The sequence below is a fragment of the Triticum aestivum genome, chromosome 5B (genome assembly GCF_018294505.1).
Source record: "Triticum aestivum cultivar Chinese Spring chromosome 5B, IWGSC CS RefSeq v2.1, whole genome shotgun sequence".
Taxonomy (NCBI): Eukaryota; Viridiplantae; Streptophyta; class Magnoliopsida; order Poales; family Poaceae; genus Triticum; species Triticum aestivum.
Genome location: NC_057807.1, coordinates 495,542,241 through 495,559,003, shown reverse-complemented (window position 1 = coordinate 495,559,003; position 16,763 = coordinate 495,542,241). Strand labels below are relative to the sequence as shown.

The following is a 16,763-nucleotide window of genomic DNA, read 5'->3' as shown; positions in this document are numbered from 1 at the left end:
CCAATCGAAGCTAGCATATATCCAACTATTCCATTGCTGAGTCTTGTATCCCTAACAATTATGGAAAGATGATACTTGGTATGTCGAACAATTAGAACAAATGATATAGAAGACATTTAATTTGAGACATGGTGCTAGGAGATCTTGGCTCAGAGGAACATCGCTGACCTAGACCTTTAGTTATATCGTCTGTTCAAGCATTAATTACACTAAGATCCTTTGCATTCCTTTATTCAGAACCTTTGTTTCCACCCTTTGAGGCCAATTGCCCCCTCAAATATGCAAATATCTCTATTTTTAATATGGCATAGTAGGAGCCTGTTGTTCCATAACAAAGAGCATACTCCATAACATGTCATGTGTAGTTGCTTTCCGATATTTCCTTTAGCCTACAACATGTACATAAACATGATGTTTATAATTATTACTCAGACTGAAAACACATGCTATATTTAAAAGCAAAGGTGCAGTTTATGCCAGACAGCCATTGTTTTCTTTATAATTAGTAAGCCAATAATATAAAAGTAGCACATATTAAAGAAATTATTTTCCACACTGAAAGGACAATAAGGAGTAGAATTACGTATTGAGAGTTGACCAAATTAAAGTGTATGTTTCTGTAGTGGATGCGATTTTTATATAAAAATAGGTTCATTCACTTGGCTACTGACCGACAGAAATTCAAACTCATAAGTGCCACCTGTACATCTAAAAATATCACATACATTGTATAAAATACGAATGAAATACCAAGTGCGTCTTACATAAATGATAAGTTTTTTAATAGCATCCTACAATTGTACACAGCGCAAACAACGATGAAAGATCAAATGATTCAGTTATATAAAGATAAAAAGAAAATGAAAAAAAACACAAAGTATTCCAGATGCTCGAGCAACTACTGCACGCATATACCATGCTTGAATTTTTTCATGCTTCGTGAATAATAAATTGTACCCAGAATCCCACATAACCTAGAGGAAGTCTACAAAATGACAGAAAACATCAATAATCCTTTCGTATTGTAAATCCATTTACTCTTACTCACCCTGCTTACCATTTTACCATGTTATCCTACAACCGTGATGTATGAAATTCAAGTATTATGGCTGCCATCTACTATCAGTGCACTCCCTCCGTGGTTAGCTGCATTAAGGACATCTGGTGACATTATTTTCAAAATTCAGTTTCATGCAATAAAAAAAATCAACAATTTGGGAATTCAATATGGGATAAAAGATCATGATACTTCCCTGTTGTTCATGTATGTAGTTTTGTATCTATGCAACATCAATTGCGTATTGTATCCCTAGAACAAAAGATTTAAATGGGTGGCTTACCCAACGTGGTGTAGCTAATGAAAACTTTGGCAATGATATTTGGCCTGAAGCTGGGTACATCATATATAGCCACCTTCTTGGAAATAGACCAGGGCTTGCTCGCGGTGTGCTTCACATACGCCAAAGGAGCAAATCAGGATAATGTTTATATGCTGGCTTATCTCAGTACTCGCGAAAAAAAAACTGGCTATTTGTTGGGTTCTCGTCATACAGCTTTTCTGCATCCACGTTAAGTTCCAGATTGTGGTATATTTGGACTGAATAACTTCCGCGAATGAACCTGGAGCTTGACATTGCTCTTGTGCACAGCAATCTCCAAGCTCGATCGTTACTGTACCCTGCCGCATCTTCCTTCGCTGCTGAAACTTCAGAATTCATCGGCCAGGAAGTGATGTTGATGGATCAATCTTAGATATGCGTGCAATAATATTTTGGTCAGAGCGATGAGTTGATAGCGTATGAAATACACAATATACATGAAGCAGAAAAGCAAAGAAACAAAGATTGGGCATGAATATCGAGAAACGAATATGTAACAGGAAGAACATGCGCATATGGCAAGGAGGAAGATTGGGGAGAGCCTCAGATGACCGATCGATTGGGCAGGACTGTAGGAGTTTGTTGAGAAGGAAGATTGGAGGATGTTCCGTGAATGAACCTGGAGCTTGACGTTGCTCTTGTGCACAACAATCTCCAAGCTCGATCGTTACTGTACCCTGCCGCATCTTCCTTCACTGGAGAAACTTCCAAATTCATCGGCCAGGAAGTGATATTGATGGATCAATCTTAGATATGCATGCCAAAATATTTTGGTCAGAGCGATGAGTTGATGGATCAATCGATTGGGCAGGACTCTAGGAGCTTTGGTGAGAAGGAAGATTGGGGAGACCTGGTTGGGGAGTCTGCGTGTTTAAAGTTTCTTTGCAATCTTTAGATGAGTTCCGAGAGGAGTAGGCTCTCCCGTGGGGCAATGGGCATGGAATTTTTTTGTTTTACAAAGGGACAGGGCAGGTTTAAGGGTGTGAGATCCGATTATTGTGAGCTAGTCTTCCTAGGCATATTACGTTCTTTTTTTTAACAACCTGGCAACTTTTTTTATTGGCATATATATTACATCCTAAATTCTAAACGTTCCGAGCACACACCTGCGATGACCGTTGGATCTTGATAGCGCGTCTTCAGGTGTCGCCATGTGTTCTTTGTCTGAGCGAACCGGAACAAACATCATGTAGGGACAGCGGTGCTGGGCCCCACCGTACACACGTTCGTCACCAGGGTGTTGGTCTCTCTCTCGCTCCCCCAAATTCCCCATTCTATTCGCGTCGGGAGATAACGATGAGCAGGGGCGCCGCGATTTCGCCGCTGTTTCACGCCGGATTCGCGGCGGGTAGCCGTTGCGTGAGGCCGACCCGCGTGAGGCCGACCACTCGCGGGCACTACCGGTGAGTCCCCAGCCCGCCCGTCCTCGCCGGCCCTCCGCATCTCGCCCCTAAAATTTCGCCATGAGATTCCTCGCTGGTCGTCGTCGAGGCCTTTGCTGCTGCCATGCCGGCAGGTGCTGGCTTGGGTGGTTCGGCTGGCGCTTACAATCCGGCCGTGAGCCGGCTTGGGGCAGGTTCCCGGCGGAGTCCACGGGAGCAGCGCCGGCCGCCCAGACCCGGGCAGCAGCACGCAAGTACCTGCGCTCCTTCCCTAGCGCTAACCCAACGATCTTGCCGTGCGCCGCCGAACGGCAGTGTCACCCTGCACCGAATCAGCACCAGCCCGTGCAGGATCCAGTATCAGCTACCTGTCTTGTATCTGCAAATAGAAACGTAGACTTACATCTATGGTGTTTGCATACTTCCTGATTATTCTTGTCCTGTTTCCCTTTTCTTTTCAGTCTTTCTCGAGAACTGGCGTAGAGTTGTAGCCTAACACATTAGGCTATCTTGTCTGAATGTTTACAAATATATGCAGTAGGTGTATTTTGAACTGAATGTTCTTTTTATGCTACTAATTGTCATCAGAATAACTTGGTATGGACTTTTATCCTTCTTGAGAAAGATGATGCCACCAATACGTAAATGAGTAGTATTACCTTGGTGCATTCGGCCAAGCTCTTCAATTACATAGGTGTTGAAATGAAAACCAGAGAACTCTGTTCAATGTCTGGTGTTGATGGCTATTTTTGAAGATGGCGAGGGCTACACAGAGAAGCAGTGGCGAGAGGGATAGGCAAGGGGACTTGTTGGCTGCTTTGAGAGAGAGATGCAAGGAACCTGAAGCGGGAACCGGCACAATGTCACCATGTTCGTTCATCTTCACGAGGTAAATTCCTTTTTGTTTTTGAGGACTGAACTGTTTTCCACCATTGTTGTTTCTCTGTTCTACCTGAGATTTCCTGTGCTATATAATATGTGCTCACTTAGACAAAACTAACGAACAATAATTTTTCATAACATGCTAGGGGATGGTTTGTATCCCTTTTGCAGCACAAGGATAATGCCCTAACATCTATAACCTTTTCGCGGATTGAGTCCTAGCCAATAAATATGCTTTCTTCTAGTCAATGATTTCTACACTAACTGGCCTAGTGATGTTAGAAATTTGCCTACAACATATTTTTTGGCATATCATTTGCAGCGACCAACAAGCGAAGGGAGGAGAGAGGTGTCGGAGTGCCAGCGACTAGCAAGCGAAGCAAGAGCAATAACAAAGGGGGCAACACCATCCGTGCGCCGCGACCACCTAGCGGGAGGAGCTAGATGCGGGAAAACGTTGTCGCCAGTTGTCGAGTAATGGGCCGCAGATCGCCTATTAGTATCTCGAAGTTGACCCCTTAGGCATGTGTTTTTCAACTCAAATCTATGGTTCTATGAACAGAGGCGGGATAGAGAGGTTGAAGAGGGGTGTACGGGGTCCCGGATTTTTCGGTGAATTGATGATTTTGAGCGCGGTGGTGGTTTGCGACTTGGGGACGCGAGGGCTAGAATGGCTCAAATATATCGACGATTCTAGCCCTCGCGTCCCCAAGTCGCAAACCACCACCGCGCTCAAAATCATCAATTCACCGAAAAATCCGGGACCCCGTACACCCCTCTTCAACCTCTCTATCCCGCCTCTGTTCATAGAACCATAGATTTGAGTTGAAAAACACATGCCTAAGGGGTCAACTTCGAGATACTAATAGGCGATCTGCGGCCCATTACTCGACCACTGGCGACAACGTTTTCCCGCATCTAGCTCCTCCCGCTAGGTGGTCGCGGCGCACGGATGGTGTTGCCCCCTTTGTTATTGCTCTTGCTTCGCTTGCTGGTCGCTGGCACTCCGACACCTCTCTCCTCCCTTCGCTTGTTGGTCGCTGCAAATGATATGCCAAAAAATATGTTGTAGGCAAATTTCTAACATCACTAGGCCAGTTAGTGTAGAAATCATTGACTAGAAGAAAGCATATTTATTGGCTAGGACTCAATCCGCGAAAAGGTTATAGATGTTAGGGCATTATCCTTGTGCTGCAAAAGGGATACAAACCATCCCCTAGCATGTTATGAAAAATTATTGTTCGTTAGTTTTGTCTAAGTGAGCACATATTATATAGCACAGGAAATCTCAGGTAGAACAGAGAAACAACAATGGTGGGAAACAGTTCAGTCCTAAAAAAAGTTATCTATCTCATGAAGATGAACGAACATGGTGTCATTGTGCCGGTTCCCGCTTCAGGTTCCTTGCATCTCTCTCTCAAAGCAGCCAACAAGTCCCCTTGCCTATCCCTCTCGCCACTGCTTCTCTGTGTAGCCCTCGCCATCTTCAAAAATAGCCATCAACACCAGACATTGAACAGAGTTCTCTGGTTTTCATTTCAACACCTATGTAATTGAAGAGCTTGGCCGAATGCACCAAGGTAATACTACTCATTTACGTATTGGTGGCATCATCTTTCTCAAGAAGGATAAAAGTCCATACCAAGTTATTCTGATGACAATTAGTAGCATAAAAAGAACATTCAGTTCAAAATACACCTACTGCATATATTTGTAAACATTCAGACAAGATAGCCTAATGTGTTAGGCTACAACTCTACGCCAGTTCTCGAGAAAGACTGAAAAGAAAAGGGAAACAGGACAAGAATAATCATGAAGTATGCAAACACCATAGATGTAAGTCTATGTTTCTATTTGCAGATACAAGACAGGTAGCTGATACTGGATCCTGCACGGGCTGGTGCTGATTCGGTGCAGGGTGACACTGCCGTTCGGCGGCGCACGGCAAGATCGTTGGGTTAGCGCTAGGGAAGGAGCGCAGGTACTTGCGTGCTGCTGCCCGGGTCTGGGCGGCCGGCGCTGCTCCCGTGGACTCCGCCGGGAACCTGCCCCAAGCCGGCTCACGGCCGGATTGTAAGCGCCAGCCGAACCACCCAAGCCAGCACCTGCCGGCATGGCAGCAGCAAAGGCCTCGACGACGACCAGCGAGGAATCTCATGGCGAAATTTTAGGGGCGAGATGCGGAGGGCCGGCGAGGACGGGCGGGCTGGGGACTCACTGGTAGTGCCCGCGAGTGGTCGGCCTCACGCGGGTCGGCCTCATGCGACGGCTACCCGCCGCGAATCCGGCGTGAAACTGCGGCGAAATCGCGGCGCCCCTGCTCATCGTTATCTCCCGACGCGAATAGAATGGGGAATTTGGGGGAGCGAGAGAGAGACCAACACCCTGGTGACGAACGTGTGTACGGTGGGGCCCAGCACCGCTGTCCCTACATGATGTTTGTTCCACGCGACGGTTCGCTCAGACAAAGAACACATGGCGACACCTGAAGACGCGCTATCAAGATCCAACGGTCATCGCAGGTGTGTGCTCGAAACGTCTAAAAAGTGCAGCTGCACTTTTTAGAATTTAGGATATTACATACTAGTTAATCTCCACTAAAAAATACATATACGTAGTTAATCAGCCTGGCTTTTGTTTACGGAAGTTAATCAACCTTTTGATTCATGATTCTGTTATAGGCTGCCGCATGCATGACCCATGTGAAAGGATTTATGCGTGATTTTTTATCTCTTGTGGGCCCTATGAGTATTTTTTTTATCAATTATCGTGTGAGTTAATCTACACCGTAATAATTCGGTCCCACCAGATTAACGGTTAGTATTTTCTAATTAATGTGGGAATTTCTTGAGAGTCGGTAATTAGTAGAAGTATAGATATAGATATAGATATAGGTATAGATAGATATAGAAGTATAGATATAGATAGATAGATATAGATATAGATATAGATATAGAAGTATAGAAGTATAGATATAGATATAGATATAGATATAGATAGATAGATAGATATAGAAGTATAGATAGATAGATAGATATAGATATAGATATAGATATAGATATAGATATAGATATAGATAGATTGGCTTTTCTATGAACTCAATGTGATCTTGGATCACTAAACCAAAAATGGAGTCTTGAGCTTTTGCCAATGCTTGCCTTTAGCACATGAGGATTCCACTTCTCCATTTCCTTTGCCATTTCCAGATGATTGAACTTCCTGAAATGTACTTGAGAAAAGCATTAGTCCAACCACAAAGTATGTTGTCATTAATTACCAAAACCACCAATGGAGAAAATGTGCTTTCAATCTCCTCCTTTTTGGTAATTGATGGCAACACACAAAACGACATCAAAGCTTGCTAAGAAATTGACAGAATTATCATGGAAGCTTTGACAAACATGTAATACACAAGCTCCTCCTACATGTGTGCAAGTTTTCAGAATTATGGTTTTGGACTACCACAAGCACAGAAGAGAGATAAGCAGAATGTATTACATGTATTTTGGCTATATGCATCAGAGCAGTAAGATGTGAATGGGGTTGCATATGTGTGCATGGTGATTTCTCGCAAACATGCATTTACAAACAAGTCACCATCATGCACACTTGCAAGATGCATATACTTACCTTGAGGTTCCTTAGCATTGTACCTGAAGAAATAAACTTGAGAAAACAAGGTTAGATAACACAAGAGTTTTTCTTCAGCCAAATGCAAGAACATCAAGAATACCAAGACTAGGATGACATGTGTAATGAGTGTGTCATAGTGAGCACTAGCTTGAAACAACAGACATGTCCCCAAAATAGAAAGATTTTCAATAAAACCTAGAAGATTTGCTTTCGATAAGATATTCAATTCCTCTCCCCCTGAATTAGATATACTTTCAAATCATGGGATTGGATGGGAAAAGCAAAATCAGAGATCAAATGGAAAATACCAATTGTATATCAAATGGAAGATACCAATTGTAAAATGATTCCAATTGGAGAAATGGTGTTGTTTCTCCCCTCTAAGAAACACATAAAGAAATTCTCTCCTCTTTGAATTTGCATGTCATCCTCTCTCTGTATGACTCCCCCTAGAAGGTAGGATATCTTTTTCGGTAATAGAGGTGATAAAAGAAAGCTTTGATGTGATTTTCTCCCCCTTTAGGTAAGATATGCTTACACTTCTCCCTTTTTCTCCTTACACTCCTCCCCCTTACTTACTTCTCCCCCTTTGACATCAAGTACCAAGAAGGGCATGCAAGGTGGTAGAGTATAAATGGGATCCTTGAGAAGCACAGCAAGGCAAAAATTGTAGTTCATGCATCAGAGGACAAAGAATCATTGAGTGGAGTTGCAGAAATTATTTCCTGGAATGTATAAATCGGTGGCACCGAGACGTGTTGGATTGGTGAGCCCGAGAGTCAGTGATTTAGGGCAGATCCATTTCGGTTAGACCAAAAGTTTTGAGTCGGTGGCGCCGAAATAAACTCCAAGAAAATACAGAAATAATTCAGCTCACTTTGCAACTAAGAGATTTGCAATGAATTTGGAAATGATTTTCAATGAATTGATCAGAGCCAAAAGAAATATTCACAAGGAAAGAAATTCAAAGTCAAAAAGATAGCTAGATGAAGATTTTTTTTGAAAATAAAACTCTACAAATGGAAACAAGAGACAAAGAGCAGAAAAGAAAATATACTTCATCTAGATAGAGGTCAACGACAAAGTCACCTATGTTTGAGTATATTGACTTAGGAGTCAAATGAGAACATTTGACCATAGGTCGTACTCATCGTTAAAGCTCAAAATGGGGTTGCCATTTTTCTATTAAGCATTTGATGTGATCACATCTTGTGGAGTTGCTTGTGCTCAAGTCTTAGAACAAAGCTTCCCCTAGATGTGAGAACATACCTTGGGATTGTTGTTGACTTGCTCATGTAGTTGAACTTGGTGTGAATGCTCATGGAATGTGAATTTGGAGCATTGCTTCATCTTGTGTGGTTCATCTTCCTACATGGGTTAGCCAAGCAAGGAAATACTCAAGTGTGCCCAAAATGACAAGAGTGAAATACCAATTGTATATATTGTCAAAAGGATATATGTGAAGAAGTTGTTCCTTGAACTCAACATCCCAAAGGACTAGATACTTGGTCAATGACAAGATCACTCAAGATTTTGGGTTAGTTGCAATCTCGTGGAATGTGGCTCTTCCAAGTACCTACAAGGAGTTAGATGCAATACAAGGGACAAATGTATCTGAGACATATGATCCCCATCATAAGAGAAATATCAAGGATTAGTTAAGAAGGCTCATGCCTTGCATGCATCAATGGAGTTCTAACTCCAAGTTTGAAGCATCAATGATGTTCAACTCACTCCTCAAACGACAAAACACCTTCTCATCAAGAGGTTTTGTGAAGATATCGGCTAATTGCTTGTAGGTAAGAACATGCTTAAGATTGATGTCACCCTTGGCAATATGATCACGAATGAAATGGTGACGAAATTCAATATGCTTTATTTGAGAATGTTGCACAGGGTTGTGTCCAATCTTAATGGCACTCTCATTGTCACAAAGCAAGGGAACACATCTCACATGTATTCCATAATCTTTAAGAGTTTGTGTCATCTAAAGCAATTGAGCACGACATGAACCCACAACAATATATTCCGCTTCGACGGTGGATAATGATACCGAGTTTGGTTTCTTGGAAGACCAAGACACAAGAGATCATCCAAGAAATTGACAAGTACCCGAAGTGGACTTTCTATCAACCTTGTCACCGGCATAGTCCGAGTCGGAATAGCCAACAAGGTCAAAAGAGGCCCTCTTAGGATACCAAATGCCAAAATTTGGTGTATGTATCAAGTATCTCACAATCCTCTTAACGGCCTTAAGATGACATTCTTTAGGAGCCGCTTGATATCCTGCGGACATGCACACACTCAACATAATGTCGAGGCGGGAAGCACAAAGATATAATAGGGAACCAATCATAGATCGGTAAACCTTTTGATCAACTGGTTCTCCATCCTTTGTCAAGTCATTATGTCCACTAGTAGGCATGGGGGTATTCATACCTTTGCTTTCTTGCATGTTGAACTTCTTGAAGAGATCCCTGGTGTACTTCGTTTGTGACACAAAAGTACCCTCCTTAGATTGCTTGATTTGCAACCCAAGGAAGAATTTGAGTTCACACATCATGGACATCTCATACTTCTCCAACATAAGCTTTCCAAACTTCTCACTTAAATGAGGGTTAGTTGAACCAAATATAATATCATCAACATAAATTTGGCACACAGATAGTTCACCATCAACCCTTTTTGTGAAAAGTGTTGAGTCTATTTTTCCAATTTGAAAACCCTTTTCAAGAAGAAAGCTAGTCAAGCATTTGTACCAAGCTCTAGGAGCTTGTTTAAGGCCATAATGAGCTTTATGAAGCTTGTAAACATGACTAGGCTTCTTGGAATTCACAAATCCGAGGGGTTGTTTCACAAAAACTTCATCCTCAATTTCACCGTTTAGAAAAGAACTTTTGATGTCCATTTGATAGAGAGTAATATCATGGTGACTGGCATAAGCAAGAAGAATGTGAATGGACTCAAGTCTAGCAATGGGGGCATAGGTCTCACCATAGTTCATACCTTCGATTTGTGTGTATCCTTGTGCTACGAGACGTGCCTTGTTGCGAACTATTTGTCCATCTTCATCTTGCTTGTTCCGAAACACCCATTTGGTTCCAATGATATTTTGATCACCTTTGGGCTTCTCTACCAAGGTCCACACTTTGTTCCTCTCAAAGTTGTGTAGCTCTTCATGCATAGCGTTCACCCAATCCGGGTCTTCAAGTGATTCTTCAACCTTCATAGGTTCAATACTAGAGATGAATGAGTAATGCTACAAAAGTTAGCTAAACGAGTTTTAGAGTGAGTAATTCTCTCGGAGTTGATGTCGTTCATGATTTGTTCAATGGGATGATTCTTCTTGACTCTTGATCGGACTCGAGGTAGCTTTTGTGCAGGTTGAGGTTGAGCTTCCTCATCATCTTCATTGTCATCATCATCATCTTCTTCTTGATTGTTGGGGTTATCTTGAGGTGGTGGTTGAAGGAGGTTGTGGTGGATCTTCTTGTTGCACTTCCTCATCTTGATGAGTTCCACTTGTGGACGCCTCCGTGTTGCCTTGAGGTTCATCTAGCCGCGAGGTAGGGGGCTCCACATATGTAGATGAGGTATTCTCATTCACTTCCAAGGGACGAATCTTTCCAATTGACAAATCTTGGATTGCTTCTGATGGGTCCTTGTCTCCTACATCAAGTGGCATTTGCTCGACTTGCGAGCCATTAGATTCATCAAACTCCACGTCTACCGTCCCTTCAACCTTTCGGGTGAAATTGTTGTAGACACGGTAGGTGTGAGAGTTTGATCCATAACCAAGTAAAAAAGCCTTCATGAGATTTAGGAGCAAATTTTGAGCGATGATGCTTATCAAGGATATAACATTTTGAGCCAAAGACATGGAAGTATCACACTTGGGGTTTGTTACCGGTGAGAAGCTCGTACGATGTCTTGCCAATGAGCTTATGGAGGTAAAGCCTATTTATAGCATGACACGCCGTCTCAACCGCTTCCGCCCAAAAATGTTTCGGTGTCTTGTACTCATCAAGCATCGTTCTCGCCATCTCAATGAGCGTTCGATTCTTCCTCTCAACAACACCATTTTGTTGAGGAGTGTACGTAGATGAGAACTCATGTAGAATCCCTTCTTCGTCAAGAAAGGAGTCAACATTGGAGTTCTTGAACTCCGTTCCATTGTCACTCCGAACCTTCTTGATCTTCACCTCAAATTGATTTTGGACCTTTTTGGCAAAGGTCTTGAAGATTCTTTGAACCTGCGATTTGTCATCAAGGAAAAATACCCACGTAAATCTGGAATAATCATCAACTATGACTAGACCAAAGGAGTTATCACCAAGGCTTTTGTAAGCATTGGGACCGAAGATGTCCATATGGAGAAGCTCAAGTGGTCTTCTTGTGGTCATGATATTCTTCACGGGATGATTTCCCCCTACTTTTTTTCATGCTTGACAAGCACTACAAAGTCTATCTTTGTCCACTTATTTTGGGATGGAGGGAGTACTTGTTTTATTTCGCAGAAAATCTACGGATGTCAAAACAAGATGCCAATTGTTAAAAAAAATTGGATCAGAAGAGACCATAAAAGCTTCAAAGAAGAAGTAGACGACCACCAGAGGGGCCACACGGCTAGGTGGCGCACCATCCGAGCGTGTAGGGCCCACATCAACCGTCTTTGCTCGATTCCACCTTTGTATATCCCTATAAAGACTTAAACCATCCGTCATATTTTTAAAAGAATTTATCGTCGCCACATGTTCCTGTTTCGCGAAGATCCAATCTGAAGGCCTGTTTGAAGCTCTGTCGGAGGGGGAAGCCACTGCCAGAGTCTTTTTCATCAACCTTGATGCATCCATGATGATGTGATTAGTTCCATCAGAACCTTAGTGTCCATAGTAGTAGCTAGATGACTTTCTCTTTTTTGGGGTCTTCAATACAAAGTTCCCATGAGCTTCTCACATGATCGAGATCGATTCAATGTAATCGGTGGTGTGTTCGTTGGGACATGATGAATTATACTAAGCTCTTTTAGGTTGTTTGTAGTTGCTAGGAACTTGAAGTTCGTTTTCTTCTCAGATAGTCTGTTTGGTTGCATGAGGTTGCGATGCTGGCAGGTCCGCTTATGGCCTGGCCAAGAACTCTGTTGTTTTCTTTTCTGCTTCATCAATAAAATGGGGTAGGGGAAAAGTCCCTTTTCATTCAAAAAAAAATAAAAATCCTTCCGTGGAAAGGTAAGAGCTTGTGCCTGACTGTACCTCTTTTTATTGTTTTGACAGGTGCACCTGACTGTACCACCTTTTTCAGTGTAAGATGACATTTTCTCTCCACCCTTGCAAAAAAGAAGTGGCTGACTTTTGTTTGTTTTCGTACCCCCAAGCACTACATTATACATTGTCAACCCCAGTGGTCGATGAAAGAAGCATTTCTGAGTTTCTCCAGTGGGCTAAGACAAATCTAAGACAAGAATTTTGGGACGGAGGGAGTATATTCTTTGCAGGTCTGTAATCTGTTGCTGGTCGGTTACTTGATGGCTATTTCTCAATAGGATGAGCACAAATAGTATGATACAATATCACAAAAGTCAGACACGGCGATCATTAGCTGGACCTGACACTAGTATGATTTAATCCATGGAGAAGTTAAATGGATATGATAGTGAAAATACATGTATATAATTATCTGCTGCCCAGCTGTGCGTATCAAACTTGATCTCAATCTAATTTTAGCATGGATTTATTCATAACTGATTAACAATCAGTTCATCCAACGTGCAAGAATCATTCCCTGATGGAAAGCTATATATACTGAGCACATAGTAGTAGCACACCACCCAGCAACCTTACTACCAAGAACTAATCATCGGTTTCTTGTTGCATCCTGGTATGGTTCACCTCGTTGCTAAAATTCTTTTGTTCTTATCTGAATCTTCCTTTTTTTTTTCTGACGGAAAACTGTATCGTCACACCGCCCGGTGTGCTTCTCTTATAGGTCCTCTTACACTGAAGAAAAATGGTGAATTTCTCCAAGAAACTAACGACAGACCAGGTCCCAGGATGGGAGGAGTATGTGTGGAATTTCCTCATTTCCTGATCAACTCACATTTTAGTCCTGATGAAACATCATACGTCTGCTTTTTTCTTTCAGGTACTACTTCAACTACAAGCTGCTCAAGGCAAGGGTGAAGGTGTACACAGAGCAGACAAAGGAAGGCAATCACGACCGAAGACGCGTTCTCAAAGATTTCTCAAAGCTGCTTGACGATGAGGTTCTAATTTATCGATAGTCGTATCGGCTTCACGCATCACAAATCTCCCATTTTAAGAAGATCTCATGTTATTCCCCTTTGTTTCAGATTGAGAAGATAGTGCTGTTCATGATCGAACAGCAAGGGCTGATAGCGGCGCGGCTCGAGGAGCTAGGGAAGCGAAGGGCGGTGCTTGAGGACATCCCACTGCTCCAGGAGATAACTGAACTGAGAGAGGACTACAGGGCAGTCGGCCATGATCTTGTCAGGCTTCTGAAGTTCGTCGATCTCAACGCCAACGCGGTCCGGAAGATCCTGAAGAAGTTCGATGAGCGTCTCGGGTACAAGTTCACGGATTATTATGTCAGGAGCAGGTCGAACCACCCCTACTCTCAGCTCCAGCAGGTTTTCAAGCATGTGGTGAGTTAATTGGCCAACATCTTTCAGTCTTGCTACTTTCACATTTGAATCTGAACATGAATTCAACCTTATTATTATTATTATTATTATTGCGAATCATTTCAAATTTGCCTCTGAACTTAAAATCTGAAATTTTTCCTTTTTCAACCATTTAAATTTTATAATCTTGAACTGTGAGTAGGGTATTGGAGCTGTTGTGGGGGCATTATCGCGCAACCTCGGCGACCTCGAGGAGCGCGAAGGAAGTTACCTGAATATCTATGACCAGAACCCACTGGCCATTCCAAAGGTTCTTCAGTCTTGTGCTTTCTCTTTCCAGTAGAAAACCACAAACAGAGCGTGATCGTGTTGTTCTTGTACTATGTGGCTAACAATGATAACATAATCTTGTACGTATGTGGTGGCACCTGAAGGATCCCGTGATCGACATGATCAAGGCGACGGCGGACAAGCTGACCAACTCGACCAACTTCCTGCGGTTCCTGGGGCAGCACGCGCTGATCAGGCAGGGGAGCATCCCCGACTCGCCGGAGGAGCAGCAGGTGTCGGAGGACAAGTACCACTTCATCTCCCTGGTGCTCAACCTGGCCAACACCTTCCTCTACATGGTGAACACGTACATCGTCGTCCCCACGGCCGACGACTACGCCACCAGCCTCGGCGCCGCCGCCACGGTCTGCGGCGTCATCATCGGCTCCATGGCCGTGGCGCAGCTCTTCTCCTCCGTCTACTTCAGCGCCTGGTCCAACCGCTCCTACTTCCGCCCGCTGCTCTTCAGCAGCGTCGTGCTCCTCCTGGGCAACGTCATGTACGCCCTCGCCTACGACTTCGACTCCCTCGCCATCCTCCTCGCCGGCCGCGTGCTGTGCGGGATGGGGTCGGCGAGGGCCGTCAACCGGAGGTACATCAGCGACTGCGTTCCGCAGAGGATCCGGATGCAGGCGTCCGCGGCGTTCGTCAGCGCCAGCGCCCTCGGCATGGCCTGCGGCCCGGCGATCGCCGGCCTGCTCCAGGTCAACTACAAGGTGTATTCGGTCACCATCAACCAGGACACGTTGCCTGGCTGGGTCATGGCGTTTGGCTGGCTCGCGTACCTGGTTTGGCTGTGGATCTCGTTCAAAGAGCCGGCTCTCGGCGACGCCGACGATGAAGGTCACCGTCAGGGTTCCTCCGGCGGCTCCTCAAGATTAGGATACCGGAAGCAAGGGCTTGCGGGTGAATACCTGCTGAAGCAGGACGCTGAGGGCGAGAGCGACCAGGAGGAGACGCCGGCTCCGGCGGCAGCGCCGTCGATCGCCGAGGCGTACAGGCTGCTGACGCCGTCGGTGAAGGTGCAGCTGCTGATCTACTTCATGCTCAAGTTCTCCATGGAGATCCTGCTGTCGGAGTCGAGCGTGGTGACGAGCTACTACTTCGGGTGGAACACGAGCTCGGTTGCGGTGTTCCTGGCGGCGCTGGGGCTGACGGTGCTCCCCATCAATGCCGTAGTGGGCACCTACATCAGCAACATGTTCGAGGACCGGCAGATCCTGGTGGCGTCGGAGGCGGTGCTGCTGGCGGGCGTGGCGCTGAGCTTCCACGTGCCGGGGACGGCGTACACGGCGGCGCAGTACGTGTGCTCGGCGCTGCTGACGTTCGTGGCGGCGGAGGTGCTGGAGGGGGTGAACCTGTCGCTGCTGTCGCAGGTGATGCCGGCGCGGCTGTCCCGCGGCACGTGGAACGGCGGGCTGCTGTCGACCGAGGCCGGCACGCTGGCGCGGGTGGCCGCCGACGGGACCATCACGCTGGCCGGGTACCTCGGGCAGGGGGCGCTGCTGAACGCCACGCTGCTGCCGTCGCTGCTCATCTGCGCCGCGTCCATCGCCGCCACGCTCTCCACCTACAACTCGCTCTTCTACTAGCCAGCTAGAGTGCCAGGCAGCCAGCGAGCGAGCACCTTCGTCACGGTGTGTGTTTTGTGTTTGTGTTGTTTCATGTTTGTGACTCGCTATGTGTACGCGTGTGATGCTCTGAACGTCCGATGGCTCGGGGCACACGGGAACCGACGGTGCGTCAGGTTGGGGGCATTTCGCGACGATTTCGAGGTCGCCCCCCCCCCCCCCCCCCCCCCACCACCACACACACACACACACACCCCCACACCCCACACACACGCTGTGCAGTTGTGTCATTGACATGTGGGCCTCCCTCGTGAGCGACACCACAGGTCCGCCTCCTCCGGCCGCCGCTTCAGTGGAGTGGGACGACGTCTTGTCGAATATATAGCCGCTGTTCCTCCCCCTCCAGCTTGTGGCTTGAGGCAGTCGGCTTGATCGTACAGTCAATTTTCGGATAGGCGGTCTTACGATATGGTGATCGGCTCCTGTGGAAGGCTTTGTTGTCTTGAAGCAAGCTTTGCTATTGAAGGTTGGCGGCCATGCTCTTCTTCCTCGACGAAGATGGTGGTGCCGGTAACTGGCGGACACTAGGATGACCCCCAACCAACATGCCACATAGACTCTATGTCATACACTACGGCCGGTTGTTTCATTTGCTCCAAAAGTAGCACAAGTCTGTGATGGTGGTCCTCCAGTTCTAGGTTTGATACCCTCAAAAAAAAAGTTCTAGGTTTGATGGTTTGTCCCTCTGTTTTCGACGGTGCTATACTTGCGGTGGTAACCGACGGGAGACAATCCTGTGAGTCACACGTGATATGGAGTCAATTGTAATTTGTCCTTTATTGTAGTCCTTTGTGCCAAGCTTCATGACATTGCAGTTCTTGACGTCTCGTTTGCGTGTTGTAATCTCTGTGATTAATGAAATGTGAGGGCACTGTTTTAAAAGTCA

At 45.2% G+C, this 16,763-nt stretch overlaps 1 protein-coding gene across 1 annotated transcript; it reads left to right on the top strand.

The window, feature by feature from the left end:
- The first annotated feature begins 12,580 nt into the window (after nucleotides 1-12,580).
- On the top strand, nucleotides 12,581-16,035 carry LOC123116603 (SPX domain-containing membrane protein OsI_32082-like). The gene is made up of 6 exons (XM_044537540.1): nucleotides 12,581-13,153; nucleotides 13,262-13,335; nucleotides 13,418-13,538; nucleotides 13,626-13,937; nucleotides 14,119-14,226; nucleotides 14,351-16,035. The coding sequence occupies exons 2-6, from the start codon at nucleotides 13,283-13,285 to the stop codon at nucleotides 15,836-15,838; spliced, it is 2,082 nt and encodes a 693-aa protein (XP_044393475.1). The 5' UTR covers nucleotides 12,581-13,153; nucleotides 13,262-13,282; the 3' UTR covers nucleotides 15,839-16,035.
- Nucleotides 16,036-16,763: the final 728 nt, after the last annotated feature.